The following is a 23,234-nucleotide window of genomic DNA, read 5'->3' on the forward strand; positions in this document are numbered from 1 at the left end:
GAGGCTCGCCCCCCTCCTCTCCCCGCTGGAGCGTGTCTCGCGCACGCATGGGGCGAGCGAAGCCGCCGGCCACCCCCTCGCCGCTCTTTCGCCGGCACTTCGGACGTGGGGGGGGGCGATGCCCGCCACGGGCCTGGCCCCGGCCTCCAATCTGGGCTTGGGCTCGGCTTTTTCGGGGTTCTTGCGGCCGGCCGGTGGCCGGCCGGGCCACGGCCGGTGGCGGTGGGCAGGCGCAGGGGGAGCGAGCTTGTTGCTGTTTCCCCTCTTCCCGCCGCTCCTCTGCCGGGGGGAGCCGCGCGCCCCGCCGCGTTGGTACAGGGGGGATTGGTTCGCCCGGGCCCCCCGGCAGCGGCCCACATCATTCCGGAGCCGCGCTCGTACCCCTTGGCGGCGGCCCGCGCGCTGGGCGCGGGGGGGGCCAAAGAGAGGCCCCTCTGCTGGCAAAGCCTGCGCGCCGAGCTCCGCGGATGGCGGGCGCTCAAACCCCCCTGGAGAGGGAGATTTTCAGGCTGCAGATTGCTCTCGCTCGCTGCCAAAGTCCTCCGAGGGTCCGGGCAGAGCTAAAAGAGTACTACGTAGCTCACTCACGGTTTCATCTCCCGGTCCCTTATCTTGTACAACGGAGGAACTTTCGGCAGTAAAGTTTCTCATCCCGGTTTCACTGTCCTCAGACTGGCTCCGTTTCAGCGCTTTAAAAAGCACTCCCCAGGTGGCTGCCAGGCTACACACGCTGATATTTCCGTTAATGAATTCTGACCATAAATGGTTCTCTATCGACAGCCAAAGTTCGAGATCAAAGGCATTGTCCATAGTTATATCAAAACCTTGCTCTTTCACCCACTGAAATAAAGCGCGCATGGCATCTTCAGAAACACTTGAGTCCCATGCGGGGCAGGGCTTCCTGCCATGCAAGGTAGGCAAGCTGTTCATCAGCTGAAGTACAGTTCCCCATTACGAGGACTTTATCTTGGCGGCTCCGCGAATGCAATTATGCAGACGCTATCGGCTCAGACCCGGGATTTTGAGCTCTGCTTCACCAAGATAGGCCGTTCCAAACCCACTCACAGGCAGGCTCCACTATCCCGTTGGTTTCCAGAACCAGCTTCCTCTAGGAAATCCCAGGAGAATTCCACTTACCCCTCTAGGGGCAAGGGCTGGCTTTTTCCCGCTCGCTGCTTACCCTCAGGGGATTAGCAGAAGTCACGTCGGTTGCTTTCTGACCTCGGGGGTCGGCTGCACTTCACGTCGGGATTACCGGACCTCAGGGGTCGGTTCAACATCACGTCCGGGTCACCAGATGTCATTCTGATTGGGAATGGCGATAAAGAACGACACTGGACTCTCAAGGGAGTCTCAACAGGAGAATTCCTCTAGTTTATTGCTTCAGACTTGTCTTATAGACAGATACGTGGAAAGTACAGAAAAGAAACTCTTATTGGTTAGCAAAGTGCTACATCACCATCATTGGTCAGGGGCACTCTACCCCCCTGACCCTCTCCTGCAAGAGGAAACAAGAGGACAGATAAACAGCACCTGGCAGTTGTTTTCTGTCTCTGAGGATTGTTTTGAAATCCTCCTTTGAATTCCCAGGCTAGCTTCTCAGGCAGGACTGAGAGGCCATGGGCCTGCATTTTCTGCAGCTCCCTGCAGCCTGTTCCAAAGCTAGCATCCATACCCCACAACTAATGGGGAAAATTCTATAGGTGAGGAGGAACAAAAGGAAGGACACCTAACCCTTTTTACTCATGTACCAACTTAGTTTTACTCCATTCTGCATCTCTTTCTCTGCACAGTAAGTGCTTACTAGTGCTGTTCAAATGCACCTGCTATGTGTACTCTGGTTTCAAACTTAGTGCTTCTTTGAACAGCAAGAAGAGGCAATTAAACCCCCTAGTATTTAACTTTTTTCCTACATAGGAGGCTCTGAATGAGTGGAATCACGTCACTTTACAGACTTGAGGAAGGGGAAACAGTAAGTTGCCCTGGCTTAGGGGTGTCCTCAGGGCAAATACTGCTTGGCAGCAGTTAACATAGTTCAGGAAGGGAGGTGGGCAATACAGAGGGACATTCTAAAAGACAATTTAAACATACAGAATTTAGAATAGTCTACAGTAGTAAATAATAGCAATATTAATGTATTCATAGAAATAGAAGCAGTATATAAAATTTTACTACTTTGGATAATTAGAGAAAATGGGTTTGAATCTTTTTCCCATCAATATGTTTTGAATACAGCTAACAGTAAGTTATGGAAAGCTGTGGAAACCAGAAGCCAAAAACATAGTGTTATAAATGAGTAACCAATTAGATTAATAAAAAGAATTTATTAAAAAAAATACAGTCGTAAAAAGCCAGAAGTGAAAATTAGTTTAACGCTGTACGAGGTGAACAGTTTTGGGTGAGACAGGGAGAAGCTTGATAGCACCGCTTCACCATGCTTCACAAACTGCAGCTGTCCTAGGGTGCTTTTTATATGTTTTCAGGTTTTTTGGGGGTCTCTTGGAATACTCTTCTTGCAGACAAATATTCATGCTGTTTTGGGTGTATATGTTGTAATCTTGTTGGGTTTCTTGGAAATACGCTTCTTGCAGATGAATATTCATGAGTTATAATCTTATTGGACGGAGGTTTTTGTAAATATGCTCCCTGCAGACACATATGCATGTTGGCCATGCTGCATATCGCTATAATCTCATCAGAGAAGGTTTCCTGGAAATATGCTAGGATTCTTATCAGACAAGATTATAACTTTAGTGCAAACTTATTTATGCTGTGTATTACAATAGCTACTACGTTAACAAGAAATATTGTATTAATATATGATAAGGTTCGAGTTATCTTGCTTTGTCGTATGTTTGAATTTGAAAACTTGAAGATTCTCAAAGTTCTTCTAATTTCTTCAGTAGCTTTTAGTATTTTTGCATTTATGATTATCATCTCTTGGGATTGCATTATCCCTGGGCAGTGGCTGCTTTTGTTTGAAAGAGAAGTTGCAAATGTCAGAAACCATACACTTGAAAAAATAGGATTAGAAGCTGTTGTGTTATCTGTTAAGTGGATATAGAGTAGAAAGAGATTTCTGTTCTTCCATTTTAATATCTTGTTTGTGCTGAGCAAAAAGAGCTCCACAGCCTTTTGGGTTATGTTAGAAGCTAGACACATGTGGCTTTTCACTGTGCACTGAAGTGTTTTATGTAGCACAGTTAAATAACCTTGTAAATTTTACTTTTTTAGCAATGAAGATGCAGATGTATTCTGAATCATATGAAGTTACGAGCCTAGCTTTGCGAATAGCCTACCTGGACTGGTGTTCTGTTGTTATAACTTCCCTTTTCTTTCTCACGCACAGAATTTTTATCAAAGCTATGAGAAATATACTATTCAAATATATACTATTTCAAACAATACAAAGATACCTGAATTAGCAGTCAGGTATACCAAAATATTCCACACAGTGACTTCCACATAGAACTACACAGTCAAGCCCACAATACTGAATTATGCATGACATTTTTAATGGTGGAACAAAAGGAGTAGCAGAAGGAAATTCTGCAAAGTATGTGCTGCCTTCAATGGTTATTAGGCGCTAGTGTACATGCATGCAAGTCCCAAGATACTCTTTATTGAAACTCTGGTGCTGTGCTATACAAATCAAAGCTGTATGAAAGCCATACGTAATGAGGGAAGAATAAATAACAGGAAAACTCTGACAAAGGGAAGTGCAGAATGCATACCAACTCACTGTCAGAGAGTGAGAAATAAAGTTCCTACATTTGGCTGGATGCTGAAAGTATCAGCTAGTGTAAATATTTACTTTATAGTAAGTGAAAGGATTAGTCTTATTTGTTAGACCGCAATGATGATGCCTCTCACTGTCTAGTCAGTGAAAACTGGGAGAATGTAACTAAAATTATTTACAGAAGGGCTGCTGCATTTTAAGAGGCAGCTGTGCCTAAATTAATTTCATTGAAATTCTGTACCCTGTTGAATTTATTACTTTCACACATTATATATTGAAACCAAATACTTTGTGTCTGAAAGTAGAGACTGACTTAACAGACCTGCTCTGTAGGTTTTTGAATATGCAGAAGGTTTCACTAGAAAACTTGGTACAGATTCTGTTTCAGTATTGATTTTCTTCCCGAACCCTACATTAAGCATTTTTTGAGCCTTTTGCAATCATAATACTAACATAGATCAGGATAACTTTTTATAGGCCAGAGTATAAAAAAATTGAAAAAATTATGTTGTAAAAAATTATTTCTGCTTATTTGACAATTTCTGGTTGTTGAGAAGAGGTTGTTGCTTGCCAGTGCTGTCAGGCTTGAAGCCAACACCACTTTGGTGATACCAGGATGATTGTTCTATCCATCTAGGATTCTGTATTTTCGGCTGAGGAAAGGACCCACCCCAGGGTGGGTGCAGTCCTTCTCACTGCAAAAGCAAGCTTGTCTCTTCTCATGCAGAGTTAACCCTGCAGAGAGGTCCCCATTGCTCCTCTCCCCTTACCTGTGCAGTTCAGCCATTTCTCACCAGCTTCTCTCCTTACCAGCCTGGAGAATCCAGCAGTCCCTTGCAACATGTCTGTAACATCTGCCAGCTGCTTATGCTGTTACCTGTCACAAATAGCAATTTCTGATATCAGGTTCAGTAGTTTCCTATGTCCTCATACTTTGCTTAACCTCAGGCCAGGCCCTGATGAGTGCCCTCAGTGTTGGCCTGCAGACCAAGAACTGGCTTCTTGGCCATTTTAACCACCCATTAAAAGATTACTCATTGCACAGATATGAAATGGTGTGTGTTGCTGGAGGGACTTCTTAGGAGAACAAAAAACTCAACAAGTTTATTGGTCCTTCTTTGGAAAATTGAGAGTGTAAAACTGCTCCCAGGTGGACATGATTGAAATCAAATGCATCAAAGTTCATCACATTTTTTCCCCTCAAATGCAGAAATTTTTTTAAGTGTTACAATACTAGGAGTATTTCAGGGTAGTCAAAGTTGCCTGAGACATTAAACTTTTTGAAAAAGAGGAATGAAGGAAAGCTTCAAGGGGGAGCATCCCAGAGAGAAGTAAAAGGAAACAGTTTATTAGCAGTCCAGGCTTGAAAATACCTGAAAAGGTAAAAACATTGCCACAGTCACAGTGCTGCTTTCCAGATAAGCAAAGAAAAAAAGGGGGAAAAGAAAAGGGAAAAAGTATTTTTAGTATTTTTCAGTGCTTATGTTAACCATTATCCTGTTATACTAAGCTCTGCTTAATTGCCAGTAAGTATATCACCAGCAGGTGATTGGTTATTGGTATTTTGATAGCCAAACTCTAGTAGATCTAACTCAATTTCAGGTTCTCTAGCATCTCCCCATATATAATATCCAATTTTCAAAGCTATGATGTGCTATTGCCATTGGTAATGCTACTGTCAATTTGTCTTAGCTTCCCTGCATGGAGGTTATTTTTATTTATTTATTTTTACTGTAAGTCACTGTGTACACTCAATTGGTTGCTATTTTAACAAGATCTCTGGAGAATTCCTCAATGATGATGCATGTTTAAAAAATAGGCAGAAAGCAATTTACTACCAAGCAGATACCAGATGAGCGGGCAAGAGTCTGGAGACAAAAAACCATAAATATGGAATGAGCTTGTTAGTATATGCTTGTGCCATACTTACAACACGAAATGAGAACAAGATAAGAGGCAAAGTCATTATCTCACTGGAGTCAGTAGCAAGGCTTGATATCAGAGAAGTGATCACTTGTGTTACTTGTGGGTCACAAGTACGCTTAAATACATTTGTAGCATTGCAGTTATGGTGTATATTTTCCTAAAAATGCCTCTTGAAATATTTATAAAGTATATTTAAGAAGTGTAACTTTGTCCCAACTTTTCATCTGTTCTTTTTCCACGAGACATTCAGATTCATCTGGGAAAGAAGTACTGAGAGTAGAACTACTTCTATATGTGCTCTCCAAAGAAAAGTGCTTCTCCGTGTTTTATGTTCCTGAGTATAATCTTGATGTGGTTGTAAATGTTAAATATAGGTGGTGTTTTGAGACATACTATCTTCTCTGTTTCCAGGTGGGCCATGCACAGGTACAGCTCATGCCTCGTTAACCACACCAACCAAAAGATCTTGTGACTCAGGTATGTGTTTTGCGGAATCAGGGAATTAGGTTTCGCATTATATTTAGCAGTTATAGTTCAATAGTTGAACAGTAAAGGGTAATAACCATACCTGGTAAATGCCAAATGAAAATAAATATTGTTGCTTTGCTGACAGAAAGGTACGTATAAAAGGATTAGTATGGCAGGATCTGAGAATCCTGTTAAACATAACTCTGTAAATACATTCTGTTTTCAGTTAGTCTTGTAAAAACAAGACATACAGAAGTAATCAGTTTAATGATTGTGACAGTGTCCTGGAAATCCTGCCCTTGAAATGCAAAGTATTAAGTAGAAAACTGTTCCGATTACATTGACTTTCCCTGATTGAAGATGCAGTATAGGTGGCTGATCCTTGCAGGGACTAAATTTTACCTGCTTTGGGTCATTTTGATGCCTTTATTTCTATATGCAGGATGTACATAGATACATAGATAATACATAGCGCCTCACAGCGCTGGTATTAGTAGTGCCATGTTAGGTTATTGCCAGGCTGAAGTGACTTCTTCTGCATCAGATCTGTCCTGAAGAACCACACATGCACTCATTCAGTCAGGCAGCAGAGTTACCTGCATTGGCTCAGGTCTTCTCCAGGCTTTGGTTTTGTGTGGATTAAGGAGAACTCACATGATTCTTTCCACCAGGACCATTGTTGAAAGCCATAATTTCCTGTGGAGTGGTGTGTAGGTAGTTGTAAGAAATGTTCTTGTAGTCTGAGTTTCCAAAATATCTTTTGCCTATATTTGCATTTATGTGCAGAAAGGAAAGGCATTCCAGTTTGAGTAAAGGCCCCTGCTTTTTAAGGAGTTCAAAGGAAATTTCCTCTGAAAAAGTGTTTCAAGTTCCTGTTTGTTGAGTTGAACTGTAGTTATTCTATAAATGAGTGTTGTTAGCTTGCAGCAGATGTGTGGTGATACAAGTTGGCTTGTTCTGCAGTGAAAGAAGGTTACAGAGAAGCTGCATTACCTTGATCTTGGTGCAGGTGCAGACTTCTCAAGTAACACATGATAATCTGTGACAGTGAGTGTTGTTTGCCAAGGAACTGCATTTGAAATTGGAAGATAGTTCTTCAAAACAGGACGACTGGATTTTCTTTTCTGTGTAGCCATGGAGGTATATCTAAACAAGATGGAATGTTTGCCACAATATCCCTTGCAAACTAATTTGCTTTGCTCATGGTATTACTAAATTTTATTTTCTTTATATGTTAGGTGTTGTAATGTTTAGCTGGTTTTCATGGCAGAGTAATTTAAAAGCTTGCTATGGTGCTACAGATACAGTAAACTGAGAATACTGTTGGAAATTCTTTGTGTATGTGCTTAGCAAAAAGAAATGTAAGTTCATTATTTGGAGCATCAAATGGCACCAGTAAAATCTCCTTGGAGTAAAGCAGATGAAACCATGAGACATGTTGAAAAATCTCTTGGCTAACTTTGCTCAGTCGTTCTCTTATTTTCAGTTTGTGCTCTGTTGGTCTGTTGTATGTTTTTCATTTAGTGCGTTTTGCAAAAAAATGAGGATAACCTTTATTTGATGCCACATCTTTAATCTTCAGTCAGCTAAGTCTGCTGACTTAGCACTGTAATTACCTCAATTTCCCCTGAGGTTCTTACATTATTCCCTCAGTAATCTACATGTTATCTTTATAGTCCCTTACATGAATAAACCTGGTATCAGGAGTTAGTTTTCTTCTCGAGATCTTGAATTTTCAGCAGACTTTCATTTTTAAAATAAATTGCCATGTTGTCATGGGAATTGAAAACAAAATACTGGCTACAAAATATTACACAGAAGTGCTGTGACATCTTGAAGGAATGAGCAGTATACCATGTAGGTGAACATTTGTCAGGATTTAACCACAAGGCCAAAACATAGTCTCAGTATCTACTGTTAAGAAAATTAACTCTACCCCAGCCAAAACCAGCATGTTCTCTCGCACTAGAATCACTTGAGCCTCCTAGGAAGGTATTTAAATAATGCAAGCAGTATTTGTCAACACTACACATTGTTTATAAGCCTATTTTCTGTAAGTATCCTATCAAAGCTATTGAAAGAGCTTTGAAGAAAAAATGTTGGGTTGTATTTTATCTGTGTAATTCTGTTCATCCTTCAAGCTTAATTTTTCCCCGTAGTTCCCTAAATCAGCATTTGAGACAGAAAATTAGAATTTTATCTACTTATCTTATACGTAACTTTCCATCAGAATATTGAGGAAGGAGACAAACCTGTCATATTTTATCAACATGCGTGTAACAATTGAAGAAAGATCAAAACAATAAATCCGCCAAGGTACAAAATAAGTTCTTGCAGAGAAAAAAGAGGTTTTACCTCATGCATTTGTCAACCTGCATGCTGTAGGACCTGTTCTGATAAAAAATAGTATTAGGATACCAAATAGTGGGGTTTTTCCTCCTGTTCACCAGAATCATCACTGTGGTAAAAGTATTTCTATTCCAGTGTAGCCACAGGACAAGGATTATAGTGAAAAGAATGCATAAAGCCCTGCAATCATTAGTTTGGATGATGCCTTAAAGGCTTCTGAGTGCTGGCAGTCTGTGGATTTTGTAGGAAGAAAGATAGGACTGTGTGGCCTGGTGTGTAGCTTCTTGTATATTTTGATTTGTTTCTTAATGTTTGAGTAATGTAAGGATTGATGGCAGGTACTGGGAGGCTTGCTGTAGTCTGCAGGGCATCTACTTACCATTAATATCAGGTGCCTGTGTTGGGAAAGTGCAGTACCAAGTAGCATATTACTCTTGTTTTTCTGCTGTACAGCTTCAATGATGATTTACTACACAACTCTAAACATACAAATTTCATAACATTTTCATGCAGCTTAAAGAAACCTGGGAAAAAAATGATGGAACTGGGAGTTAATTTTTAATTGTTCAGTAGAGAAGGTGGTAGAAACAGGCAGATAAAATGTAGTAATGATACAATCAATTCATACCTTACATCCATAAAGTTGGTGAGGTTTTAAGTACTTTATTTCTCAGTAGCAATTCATGACAAATATGCATCTGTAATATTTTGTATAATTATATGTGTAGATAGCTCACATTTTATGAGAATATCTGTTAGAGGTTGGTGTGGTGATGCTTATATTGTACAAGACAAGAATCTTCTATGTGTGTTTTCTAGTTTAAAATTTGAGTCTAGAAGATGGAAATAATTATTTCACTGCTTGAGTAAAGTAGTTAAACAGCACTGTGGTCCTTTTTGAATTTATAGATATTTTTTTACTAAGATATGTGTACTAAGATATGTGCACTAAGATATGTGCTTGCTTGTAACAGTGCCAGGAATCAGAATACTTTGAGGTTGAACCTGCACAATTCAGAAGACAGCCTTTAAGGAGTTACAGGAAGGTCAAGTTGTGGAAATAGAAGTACACAGATTTTGAACCTGAGCCAAAACTGTGAAATCATTACATTGATAGATAATTTTTTTAATCAATACTTATGTGTTAAGTAAGGACAAAAGGACCTCATACACCACTAATTAGATTTTCTTTTTTTAATTCCTCTTAAGTGTTAAGCTCCTGAGCAAAAAAAAAGCGCAAAAGATTCCTGAAGAGGGCTTTATATTATCTAAACCAACTTTGAGATCTGTTTTTCATTACTGTTTTGAGGGACTATTAAGATGTTCTTTAGTGTTTGACTTCAGGAGGGCATTGTGTTGAAATCCAGACTTCTTGGAGCTCTCTCACCAACAGGAAAGTGATAAAGTGATGATAGAACATCCTTTGAGCAGCAGAGTAAATCAGCCAGCCCAAGAAATAATAGTGGTCATTAGGGATGCACTTCCCCCTCCCTCTGCTCAGTTTCCAGCTATACTAATAGAGCAGCACATCAAGCAAGGCTGTAAATAAAAGTTACAACTTAATAGGTGGGTGCTGAAGTGGAACAGATGGGAGCTGAGACACGGAGGCCTTACTGCTGCTCATCAGCAATTACAAACAGAATGAAGTGCCTGGAACTGGCACTGATGTGGCAGGAGCTGATAGAGGCTGTGAGATGATGCTGTACCATGATCAGATGATGTATGTCGATGGCTTTTTACCGCCTCAGTTTATTGCCTATTTCTGTGACATGCTGGATTATCTGTTCCATGCTCCCATATCTATCTGGATGGACAGATTGGTTTCCTCTCCTCCTCATTGTCTAAGAGCCTTCTCAAAGTGTTATGATTATTGTGGATTAAAATTTTCCTAATGGTAAGGATCATAGTAATCATAGCAGTAAATATTGAGGACTTGCTCTAATTGTATTATTTATTTCCACTATTACTTTTCTCAGCTTTACAAAGCCACTCTTGTTAATTAAAAATAGTGTATATGGTTGTCTCGGTTCACCTGAATTTTCTTTTACACTGAAGGCATCCCATGATTTTAGATCAATTGAATTAGTTGAAGAATCCAAAGTGATGGGTTTTGGGTCAGTATATCAAAAAGTTTGTTAAAAGTCAGCTATAGCTGTGATGATCTTTGCCTCGGAGTTTAAAATCTTCAGCTATTCCTGGGAAGGTTTGTAAGAGCTTATTAGCACACAATAATTGGTAAATTTTTTTTGTAAAAAAGCCTTTCTTGATTTTTCAGTCTAGCACATTTCTATGCTAGACATTTAAATCATCACTTCACTAAACTATAGTGAAAAAAAATGCCTTGAATTTTAGTCCATATTTGCTTTGATCTAAAGTTTTGCAAGTATCTTCATAGTCCGTACATAAATCACTCATGCTGTTTACTTTTGAAGAGAATTTGCTTCTAAGTAGTGGAAAAAACACAGCATTAAGAAATGAAGAGGCGTGCAGCAGCATGACAGCATATGAAAACAGTGGCTCCTGTCCCTGTCTATTCAGTACAGGTAGGATAAAATAAATAGTTACTTTTCTATCATCTTATGGTATTAGAACAAGAATACTTTTATCTGCCTGTGTTAAAGTACACTAAACTAAGATGAATGGAAACCTTTTACAGTATTACTTTGAAATTAACTTTCTCACTTAGTGGCTTCTAAGCGTACGTTCTCTTTGCATTGATCATCAAGTGAGAAAGTTAGATAGTTGATGTGGCCAAAGGGATAAAAAATGTATCATGGCTGCGAAAGCCCTCTTTCATATGCTGTATAGATAAATTACAAATACTTAAGAGACATGCCAGTAATTTTTATTTGGGATAAACTCCTTTTTGTTACCAGTCTGTTGAAATCATTCTTGAAAAGACTGTTGGCTTTAAGAAATAAAATTGCTGTTCTGGAATAAGAGAAATAGATTAACATAGTAACTTACATGCTTATTAATGTTTCCCATTTTATAAGATTATATTTCTCAAAATGACACTAACTCAGATCAATTCTCTTAAGAGCATGTAAGGTAGTTGAATGTGATCTCCAAGAAACTCCTGGATATAAGAATAGTTTAATAATCAAAATAATAATAAACTGTGAAAAAAGTAAAATAGCAGAAAAGAGAGAGAAATAACCAACTTTTGCCAGCCAGTTTCTGAGCAGCAGCCCCTGGTCAGTTTTCCCCCCAGTTTATATGCTGATCATGACACCATAAGGTACAGAACATCCTTTGGACAGTGGGGTTAGCTGTCCTGGCTGTGTCCCCTCACATCTTCTTATGCCCTCCAGTCCCTCTCACTGGTACTGTGAGGTGAGAAGTTGGAAAGCCCTTTACTCTCTGTAAACACTGCTTAGCAACAACTAAAATATCACTGTGTTATCAATAATTATTCTCATCCCAAATCCAAAGCACAGCACTGTACCAGCTACTAGGAAGAAAATTGAAGTGGAAACCAGAACACTACCTCATGCAGAAAGTGGGATTTGGTGTATGCTGGTATGAGTGGCAGAAATGTGCAATAATTCAGATAGATTTTGGTTATTCAGAGATTCATAGGTTGTAAGAATCAACCGGTTTTTACCTTGTGGGGAGGAAAAAATCCCAACCCAGTAAAATACAAGTAAAAAGCAATAATCAAAATCTCTCTGTAGATGAGGAGTAAGGACCTCCTGGCCTATGTGACATCACAGCAAGTGGTGACAAACACACCTACCTCTGTGTTCCTCACAGTACTCCCAGCTGAAGTCAGTTCAAGTTCGGCATCCTAACAGAAAATGTCCTCCAAGTACTTTAAACTGTTATTCCCACTATCTTTATTTATCATCTCAAATCACTCAATTTTGTCTTCTTTTATCCTTTGTGCAGTTTAGATAAGCCCTTGAAACTTTTTCATTCTTCACCAAATAAGCCCTTTTTAAGACTTTCTGGGTTTGTGTAAGTCCATTCCTCAGCTTTTACTTACCTTTATCTCTTTTTGCTGCTTTTGTTTCAAATTTTTCATCTGTTTTTGTTTCCATATTCTGAATCCCATAAAAAAAGAACAACTTGGAAGAAAATGTACTTTGGTCAATAGGACAGGATGATTGATCTCTTGAGAGGAGTTCACATTGAATTGTCAGCCAATAAGAAAATTATTTTGAATGTCAAACTAAAGGTACCAGATTATAGGAATAAACACTATCTGGATTAACTATATTAGGAACCGTACAGCTGGCTGATTAAGGACAGAGATTTTTCCCCTCTAGTTGGCACTGGAACAGGTACCGACAGAGGCTGTGAAGTCTTAGTTTTTGAAAATTTTTGAAAATGGACCAGGCCATGAGCAACCTGATCCAATTTCTTAGATGTTACACTCTGTATCAAGCAGGAGGCTGGACTGCATGACCTCCAGAAATCCCATCCACCCTAATTTTTTCAGTGAGACTAACAGAAAACAAATACAATATGAATGTTCAGAGATACTTAGTCTAACCTCAGGAGCATTCATAGCACTTAATGAGAACTGAGGTCTGGAAGTACAGGCAAGCATTTAGTGCCTCAAGCACTGTGGAGAAGAGCCAGGAGAGAGATTCTTGGAAAGGTGGGAGAGTTGAGATAGTCAATGCAAAGAGCTGGGAGAGCAGTCCATGCAGCAGCGTTAATGTGTGATGAGCGTGATAAAGTACCTGTGCTTTCGTAAATGAGACTCTCCTGTCCGGAAAAAATGTGTGCTGCTGCCTTCATTTTCTCACCACATTTTCTCTATGGGCTGGTTTTTAGTCTGGTAGGTGAAATTGTTGTCAAATACAAAACTATGCAATTGAAAGGCCATTGTCTTTTAAAATTCAGGTATTACCACCTCTTTTTACCAAAGTCTTAGAGAATTACGATGAAGGATTTGTCTTCAGTTTGTTGAAATTGAAGAGCAAATATTTTGTCCTTTATATATATTTTGGTTAAAATGAAACAGCTTTACCTTGATTATTTTTTAGTGATTTCATGCCATGTTTAGTTTTCAGAACTCTCAAGATCTCTATGGTCAGTTAAGTGATCTCTGACAGTCAGTATATACTATGAAAGAATATACATCTATTACCCTTAGTTAACATTGTTCTCCCAAAAGCTCTGAACTCCTTGTTTTATAAGCAGAGACTGCTGGAAAAATTTCATCTCATAACTTTAAACAAAGCATATATCCATTAATTTCAAGGGTTAAGAAATCAGGGTTGTACATCTTGCATTTCTCACCTACACTACTGGAAGAGGATTTGGGGAGCCTTGGGTTTGCTTTAATTTTGACAATATGAAGAATATCACAAAGAATAGTTGAGATCATTAACTTTAAAGACCCAGCTCCTATCAGGCTGAAGAACTGAATTGATTTTACCTCAGCAGTCAGCACCGTGATCTAATCTGTTCAGATCAGACAGCTTCCTTACAGGTATGCTTTAGAAAATGAGACACATAATTTTAAATTTGTAAACTTATCATTTATAATTTTAAAATTGTTACTTTACTGCACTGGAGATTTTTTTAATTAAATTAAGCATTAAATAACTGTCTTGAAATATATTTGAAATAAATACCCACTTCCATTTAAAATTAATTTATTTTTTTTTTTTACTATTTAAGAACACTTGTAACCCAGGGAGCAAATCCACAACCAGATTCCTGCTGTACTTTTTTGATGTGAGTGCCCCAAAAGGTTTCATCCAACTATTGATGAAGTTCTCTATTCTAATTATTCCAGTGACCATCAGACAACTTTCAAGAACAAGTTTTCAATATTTTCATTTAGATGACAGTTTTCATAAGGACTTCAGAAATATATGAAAGTAATTTAAAAGCCTTTCGGAAGTATTCTTTAGTTTGTTGAACATACACAGTGAAAGTGTATCTTCTTAGAAAGTGAGGAAATTATTTGTGTGACAGTTCCGTGAACATACAAGTGATGTCTTTTTCCTGGTTTTGTTCCAAATTATTTCCATAACATGAACTTTGAGGAATAACTAATAACAATGAGGACATCATCTTGGAGTTAAAGAGGATTGAAAAAGAGCTGGATGTAAGATACAAGACAGAGCATGTACTGTTGCATCCTCCAAATTTCAGTGATCTTTTCTTCCTCTTCCTGATCTTTGGTTCAGGTTAGTGTAGAAGTTACCCAAACATCTCCTTTCCAAACAGTAAGAACTGCCTGGTAAGCCAGCCTGACTTCTGGTGGACTGTAGACACCAATCAGGTGTACAGGAATTACATCCTATGCCAGGGCTGGTTGTTTCCCCCCACCAAAAAAATTGCTAGAAAAACTATCACAGTCAAAATATAAACTGATTGTTAAGCTTTATTTAAAGTAAGGGTATTAAAACCAAGTGTACTTTAAAGATTAATTAGCTGTATATTTCAGAACCTTCTCACAATGCATTCAGGAAAACTTCTATTAAAATACAAGAGCTCTTAGGGTTTTTTCCATGACATTAATCAGGTACTATCCTTGGAGCTATAGTCTCTCATTGCAAGATTTCTGTTACTAATAACATCAAGTGAAGTTCTGCAGTTAAAAGACAAACCAGTTTTTTGAAAGATAATTTTTGGTAAGTATTTTTTTCACTGCTAGCAGGCAAGAGTTCTTTACAATTCCTCTTCTGAATATCTTTCTTAGCCTTGGAAAACCCTCATTACACCAGTGGGGGAAGGGTCTACTAAGGATAATGCTGTGTATGAGTGAAAAATAATGGAATAAATATTTTTTATATAGAACTGGCTATTAGTTTGAGGAATTACCTTCTTGAATACTGTATACCATCTGATGGATGAGGACATAGCTGGATTATACCACTAGAATTTGGAAGCAGAGCAGCACAGCTTATTTATGCATGCTGGAGCTGACTAGTAACTATGAAATATTTATAGCATTATCTATTATTGCTAATCATATTTTAGAGAATTTCACAAAGCATAAGAAGGTTCTCATTAAAATCAGCAAAACCAAAACTATGATATTGTTGAATGCTTTTCAGTTTCTTATTTTATAAGAGCTTATTTGTGTGTATTTCCACATACATATTCAGATATGTAAATATGCATATTTGACTACTACTGGGTAGTCTTCAGGTGCTGTAGAATGGCCAGGATGTTCATGATTTGTCTTCATAGGTTTTCCATCATGTTTGTTACTGTTACGACTTTTTCCTTCCTACTTGTGTCTTGTTCTTCCATTTAGCTATTTGTGCATTTGCATTATCCCTTCACTTAATAATCATGTTCTAATTATTCATGCCACTTAGGATGTCATTTGTTCTCCAGCTTCAATCAAGTGTCACCAGAATCGGCCTTTGTTCCTCTCCCAGCCCTAACCCTGTACTATTAAAGTACATAATTTAATAATGATAAAAGAAGTTCAAATTGACACTAATTTTTTTTTATATATTTTTTTTAGTTTAGTCTTATGGCCCTTTTTCTTCTCTGGCCTTTTCAAGGTTCATTCTTATAATAGTCTCAGTATATGAGGTGCTGCTTGTGAGCCATTACAGAAACCCCTACCAACAACCTAAACCAGCTTCCCTTAGCATCCTTAGAATAGTATCAAGCTTCTACCCTGCATCAATTGCTTCCAGTAATCAAGGCAATGGGATTTCAACTTCATGCCTTTACACACCAGCAGTCATTGTGTGTGTATGATACTGCTGTCAGCAGCTGTTTTTAGACACATTCTTCAGATGTTTACCCTTGGAGCGTGAGATGAACAGCAAGCCAGGACTGTCCGACTTGTTCTCTCTTCACAAGCTCATCTGTTGTGGCTCTGGAGGTTTGCAGACTTCTCCCATGGGTGAAATTCAGGAAAGGAGCCCCACTCACATTGTTTTCTAAACAAACAAAATCCTTCTGTCAGCCAGCAGCAGTAGAAGTGGCCATTGCTTTAGGAAATGTTGTAACTAATTGAAATGCCCAGAGTTAATCCATCAAAGGAGCTGTACAGTACAGATGTCTGAATACATTTAAGTATGTGCTTGTTTGAATCAATCTGGGATATAAGTAAAAATGTTTGAGAAATAAATTAATATTTTTATTAACTAAAGATATGCTGACATCAGTGAGTACAGGGGAAGTAATGCAAAAACTTAAATATAAAACAGATGTATAGAAGCCTAAATACAAGATGAAAACTAATTAGCTTTTCACATAATTTAACAATTATGAATTTTATTGACAGGAAGGGAAAATAGCCATTTTCACGCTTTTTCTAATTATAGCTTAGCTAAAATGCATGCAGGAGCCTATGTAGTTCACTATTTGTCATGCATTTTCAAAATGCATTAGATTAGTCTGTTCTGTTTCATTAGAAATGGTAGTTAACACCCTCATTAAGTTACACTGCAGTATAGTGCACTTCTTTTTTCCAGGTGATAATACTGACAATATGGGTTTTGAGGAGAACAAAAAATTAGAATGGTGGGAAGGAATTAGTGTATAATTTTTAATGGTATTTTCCTATCCATGAACCCTAGAATTAAGAAAAGCTGAGGGTGGGAAAGAATTCAGGACCAACCTCCCTACTCAGAGCAGAGTCATCTAGGGCAGGCTGGGGCCTGTGTCCAGTCAGGTTTTGAGTACCTTCAAGGATGGAGTTTCCACACACCCACCTGGGTAACTTGTGCCAGTGTCAGGTCTCCCCTACAGAAAGAAAGCACTTGCTTATCTTCAAGTACCCAAACTGTATGGATGGTTACTCCCCTACACTTTCCTGTTTTTCTGAAATCATAATAATACTCATTCAGTCATACAAGTTTTTTCTGCTGTATCACAGATCTTCTCTAAAATAGGTTTTGTTAGAACCTGTGCCTGGTCTTCAGGCTTTGTCCACCTCCCTTCCCCACATAGATGCTCAAAGGTAATTTCATTATTTTCTGCATCTTTTGCATCCTGCATGCTTTGTTTGAGTTCCTCTAGGAGGTCTTTTAATGACCTTTTCCATGAGCTTTCCCAAAAATGCAACTCAGTGGGGGTTAGGAGGCACCTGAAGAAGTCTGAGGTCAGCAGGAACTAACTCCTGAGATTTTAAAGTAGCTTTAATAATTCTTTTTAATATTTCACTATTTTTGCCAAATTCACATTGTATTTTGCATATCTCTCGGATATCATGATAAGAGAAAGGCTGATATTGTCTATTAGTTCTTTTTTTACCAGTAAATATTACTGGTATGTTTTACCAGTAATTATCACTCTACAGGTGCAGCTGTAGATATATCCTTATCTTCCCCAGATCCTGTATCTCTAGGGTTTCCCTGCCCAGCCCCACCCTCACCGGGCCTCGGAGGCCCTGCTTCCCCACCAGATCTATGAAGGGACTCAGCTCCGTCCCCAGCAGGCCCAGGGGGCCTCGCCTCACCCCCAGGTCGGTGAAGGGACCCAGCTGCACGCTGCACCCCCAGCAGGCCCAGGGGGTCCTGCATCACTCCCGGGGCCGGTGAAGGGACCTACCCCCGCACCCACACGGGAGCAGAGGGTAGGGCCATCCCTCTCACTCCCACCCTCCCCGTGGGGACAGGGGGCGGGGGCGTGGGCAACAGGGTTGCAGCATTTGGAGGCGGGGTTGCAAATTGATGTCATGCCTGAGCAGGGTATGGTAGGAGGAAAGGAAATGTATGAGGGAGGGGAGGGGTTATGGGAGGAGTAGGGGAACTGGGTGGAGACAGGTGAGTGGAAAGAGTCATGGGAAGGGGGAGGGAGATATGAGGGAGGTTTCTCCACATGGCTATCTGGCACATTGCCAGCTTCATCTTGGATCCCAGACATGTGGAGGTAAGAGGTTTTAATAGTTGGGATATGAGGGTGCAGGGGAAGGTCTCTGATAGCTTGCGCGACACTATCAGAGATGGGGGGCTGAATGAGACACATGGATCCAGAAGTGGCATTACTACAGTGCATTTATTGAGTTTCTGGATGTGTTCCATGTATCTTTTTCAGCTCAGGGGCAGAGGATTTAGGGGAAGAAGTAGGGGAAACTGATGGAAACTGCAGTGGCTGCTGTTTTATGTCTTTTTCTCTGTTAATTCTTTTCGAATTATAAGAAAACTTGGGAGATATTTTGAAGCATTTTCATCTCTGTTCTCTATTTTAAGTGTTAAGTAATTGCCAATTTTATCCCATGTAGAGATAGAATTCACTTCTGACAAATCAAGCTGTGGAGTGTTATGAGATAGCCATGAAATGAAACGTTTTAACTTTTTTCTAGAAATTTTAACATTTATAGTACTTAAATATTCTTGCAATTTGGATTCGAAATTTGGTTGGCGTATAGACAGTTTGGACCCCATTTCTGCTATTAACAGTGTGCTAGCACAACTCGTTTTTATCTTGTTTTACTGTAAAAGCAACTAAGCAAGCAGTGGCAGGCTTTTTTTTTTTTTTCTCAGCTTGTCACCCCCCCCCACACACACTGGGGTAAGATACAAACTGTCAAGCTCAGCTGCAGTTACTTTGCTGGGCTGCTAAAACCACATGGCTGAAGGCGTTGGGGGGCAGAACCCTGCCACCCGTTCCCCACGCCGCGGATGCTGGGTCCCATGGCTGCTGTGGGCCTGCGCTGTGCAGCTGTCATGTGTAACGTGCTGTGGCTGGCTCTGTGCTGAGCCCACGGCTCGGTCCCCATGGGCCACATGGGGAAGGGAACACCTCTACCCGTCCTCCATGCCATGGCCACCGCTCGCACGGTCCAGGGCCATCCCCCGCCGCTGCCACCAGCACCCCACAGCTCTCACTACACCGGCCGCCCCGCCCCCGCCACCCATGGGGACACCCCTGCCATTCGTGCAGCCTGTGGTTCTCATAGCCGCCGGCTCGGGCGCGCGCCCAGCTGATCCTGGCTCGGCTCATGCATGCTGCTGTGCAGGCCGTGCCTGGGACCTGCTCCACCCCGGTTTCACGTTCCCCATCACCGTCAGTAGGTGTGATTTACCACTTTAACATTGTTGAGCAGTAAAACTGTTGTTCTTTGTGAAATCTCTCTCTGGGCTTGAGAAGGCTACCGATTTCTCCCTTGTAGGCTATATTTGCTTTTTAGCTTTTCAAGGTAGTTGACGTGTCCAGGCTTGCGAAACACACACGTGTGTTTCCAACCACTTTTGGGGGTCTCTCAGAGCCCCCCGTTGGGTGCCAACTGCTATTATTTCTATGTCCCCTGCTTCTCTGTTACCACTGTCCACCCAGCTAGAGCCAGGGAAACAGGGAGATAGTATAGCATAGAACAGAAGAACTAAAAAACAAGGCGCTTTCCTTTGCTGAGATGGAAGTGCAGCTTTGTTTCTTGGGGTCCCACGAAGAAGAAGAGCAGGAGGGAAAGAGGAAGGAGTATTGATAAGCACCTCTTTTTGAAGGCAGGGGGAAGAGGGTGGCTTACTTTCACACAGCCAATAAGGGGAACTGGGGAGAAAGAGATAAGGGAAGGAAGCTCACATTCTACATTTTTGGGGGTACATTCTTTGGGCCGTACTATGTTTTCTAAATGCATTATACAACATATGTATATCCTCTTTTCTAGTAAATGTTTTATGTATGCTAGCTCTCATTTTGGAGAAATGAAGCCATGCTGTTGTTGAACACAAAAATACCAACTACACCCAAAGCAGTATACATGCTAAGTCCCTTTTTTGTCTTTTGAGGGTTTGTTTGTTTGTTTGTTTTGTTGTTTTGTTTATTTTAATTAATCTAACACTTCAAATCTGTAATGGAATCCTTTTTCTTTGCTGTATTGCAAAGGGGGAAGAAGATTTTTTTTCTGTCAAGCGTTTGCAACCAATCAATAATGTTTCACATTTGGAACATCTTGAAACAATTGTTCCACTTATGTGTCTCAAACAGCTAGGCTGAAAGTTGTGGGGGTTTTTTATTGGTTGTTTTTACACATTAGAGCTGGAAACAACTACTGTTGCATGGTTGTGGTGATGGATGAGAAATAATAACTTACGTAATGCAACTTATGGGTGTTATTTATAGTCTCCCGTGTGATTTCATTGAGAGCCTCCCGAGGCAAAGAAGCGACTGATGGGATGTGAGTTCTGTAGAGACTGTTCCCATGTGGTCTCTCTATTTCACATTGTTTATGGACATTGAGTTTTAGTGCAGTTGCTTCTAAACTCTATGGAGGGAAAAAAAATAAATCAGTGAAATAATGATGGTAAGGGCCCTGCAATGATACTAGAAAAGAGATTGTGTGGTTAAATTTTACCAAGGGGCTTATGTAAGATTTTTTTGATATATCTGTCTAGTGTTTCTATGAGTGTGAGTGCTTTCTTATTTCTTATGAGAAATTTCTTATGAGTGTGAGTGCTTTCAAACTGGTGCACAGCCATGAGATACAATCACGATTGTGTGAGAAGGCATGATGTTAATTTCAATGAAATGCCATAGTTTCAGAATTATGTTTTCCACAGCCCTGTACAGCAACAGGGAGGGACTAAGGTGGTCACAGTTGTCAGATTTGGCTTTTGAGGTGTTAATATTGAATTTCAGTTTCTTCATTGATAGTCAACAAACAAAAGGGTTTTGGGACAACTATGTTAATTTTAGATTTATTTGAACTAGAGAGATTATTTTAAATTATGATTCTGGTAAATGTGATAGGAAAGATTTATATAGAAGCAGTTTTCTCTAGATTAAATTCTTAATGCATAATAATGCATAAACATGCCAGGCAGTTAAGTAATCCCTCATCTAAGAATAGAATAATGAGTAATAACAAAAAAAAAAATAAAAAAAAAACCCCAAACTAAAAAACCAACAACAACAACAACAAAAACCCTAACTAAAAATTGGAAACAAGCTATTGATCAAATTTTAGGTAATCCATGTTACATAGCTACTGTCTGTGACTATGCAAGTTTCTTCATGGACAGAGGTTTTAACAGCTTAAGCTGCTTCTAAAATAGTTTCAGGGGAGATGGCAGTAATGTTTGAGGGTTCATTAAGGACTGCTTGTTCTGGTGTTTACACAGACAGCTGAGATCATAAATGCCAGTGTGTGTGATGGATTCTTTATGATAAGAAAAAAACTGACTGCCTCAAAAGCTGTTGTAAAACAGGAGATTAAACAGATTCATCGTCTTGAAGAAAGCAGCAGCAGAGGAGAGATCCTCTTTTTCTTACTATTTTCCCATCTCTTCCATCCTTCCTCCTTCCCTGTTTTGTTAGTCCACATGTCTGTTGAGCCTAGAGCACCCAACCCTCCCCCCAAATGCCATGGAAGAGCCATCATGATTGTAACTGAAGCCTGCAAATTCCTCAAAGGCTGGAGATTAAGGGAGTGGAATTCTCCTCAGGCACCACTTTTTTGAAAAATTTTGAGGGGAGAACATGAGTAATGAAGATGAGAACAGTGACAGTGAGAAACGAATGTGAGTCTCTGTCCATGACATAATAGTTTTAAGAACACTGCTCTGCTTGCTGATTTCAGGTAAGCCTCGAGTTTCAGTCTTGCCTAACTGAACTTCTTTGTTCTCTCATTTCAAGTGGGAGTTTGATACACAATTAGGAGGATCTCCACAATCAGATACCAGTTAGAAGAATCCTTGTTTCTTAAGTCAGAATTAGAATTGCAGTGGGAGTGTGTCAGTGGGAGTTAATCTGCTGAGCAGTTTCGTCCTGAAATTTTGGGGCTTTCTCATCCTTATTGTGCATTTATACAGAGAAGTTCTATGATTTTTTACATCTGTGGGTAAAAGAGCAGGATTTTGTTTTTTCTCTCGGACTGGGTATTTGGTGGTTTAGGTGCAATACTAAAATGCAAGTTGGGCATGGAAAATGTTTCTTTGAAGCAAAGGAGGAAACAACTGTTACTGAATGAACCAACTTTCTGAGAAAAGCCATTGTCAGTCACTGGCTGAGAGAATCCTCTTCTCTGTAGACATTTTTGGTTATTTAAAGGTTCATACTGGGAATTTACTCTTGAATCTTGAGTGCAGCACTTCAGCCTGTATTTCTAGGGTATTTTTTTCAATTGTGCTCCAGGTAGTAAAGCTATGTATGACAATCTCATTTTGCTATCAAGCCTTTGAACTTTTAGGTTGCAAGATTCCAGTTGATGGAAGATATATTTTGTGTCATGTATTACACGTGTCAGTATCATGAAAAGCAACATGATCTGGAAGAAACCCATGCAGGACTGACTCTAAAAGGTCTGATTTCTGGTTTGTGCTTTTTCCTTGCTCGTTGGACTTGCACACGGGAAGATGGAAGTGTGTATGCTGTAGGTCTGGTTTGTGAGTAGTATTAGCTTGGATTCCTGTGTTCAAGGCCCTGGGACGTCAGTGATCAGAGAGATGGTGCTATCCCTGAGACCCAGGTTAACTTTACCTCAGTGCTAAATGTTTTAGTCTATGGCAGAAAGATACCCATTGTAAAAAATGAGATAGCTATAATTTCTGTGATTATGACCAGCTCATGTTAATATTCAGTTAGTCATTTCCAATTAACAGAAAGTGTGTTACTAAGTATTTTCATGCTAACCTGACTTGAGGTAGCTATTTTTATCATTAAGGCATATGGTTTCATTAACTTATTAGACACTAGTTGACTCACACCGTGAATCCCTTATTTGGACTTCAGAATCAGCAGACCACTATGGTTTCCATCAGTGTAATTCAGAATACCAAATTGGCTTCTGAGAACTACAAGAATGACTTATATTTCCACAATCAAAGATGTATGGGAGGCAGCAGTTCCATAATGGCAATGTACCGGTTCCTTTGCG

General features: G+C 39.8%; 1 protein-coding gene and 1 long non-coding RNA gene across 9 annotated transcripts in view; both read left to right on the plus strand.

Annotated features, from left to right (window-relative positions):
• ZFAND3 (zinc finger AN1-type containing 3) overlaps positions 1-23,234 on the plus strand; it is a 166,137-nt gene that overhangs the window by 116,738 nt on the left and 26,165 nt on the right. For 4 of the 8 annotated variants that reach the window (XM_086878365.1, XM_086878362.1, XM_086878366.1 and 1 more), the window contains exon 5: positions 6,077-6,142. The exons of 1 other annotated variant lie outside the window; for it this stretch is intronic. In XM_086878365.1, the coding sequence (XP_086734491.1) occupies positions 6,077-6,142 (66 nt within the window). Of the gene's footprint in view, positions 1-6,076; positions 6,143-10,914; positions 11,026-23,234 lie in introns of all 8 variants that reach the window. 3 more of the 8 variants (XM_086878361.1, XM_086878360.1, XM_086878364.1) reach the window with 1 other exon arrangement.
• Positions 13,835-15,081, plus strand: LOC147654973 (uncharacterized). The gene is made up of 3 exons (XR_015283609.1): positions 13,835-13,928; positions 14,120-14,634; positions 14,973-15,081. It is a non-coding gene; the product is annotated as an uncharacterized LOC147654973 (long non-coding RNA).

Source organism: Cyanistes caeruleus, chromosome 2 (assembly GCF_971803275.1).
Source record: "Cyanistes caeruleus chromosome 2, bCyaCae1.hap1.1, whole genome shotgun sequence".
Taxonomy (NCBI): Eukaryota; Metazoa; Chordata; class Aves; order Passeriformes; family Paridae; genus Cyanistes; species Cyanistes caeruleus.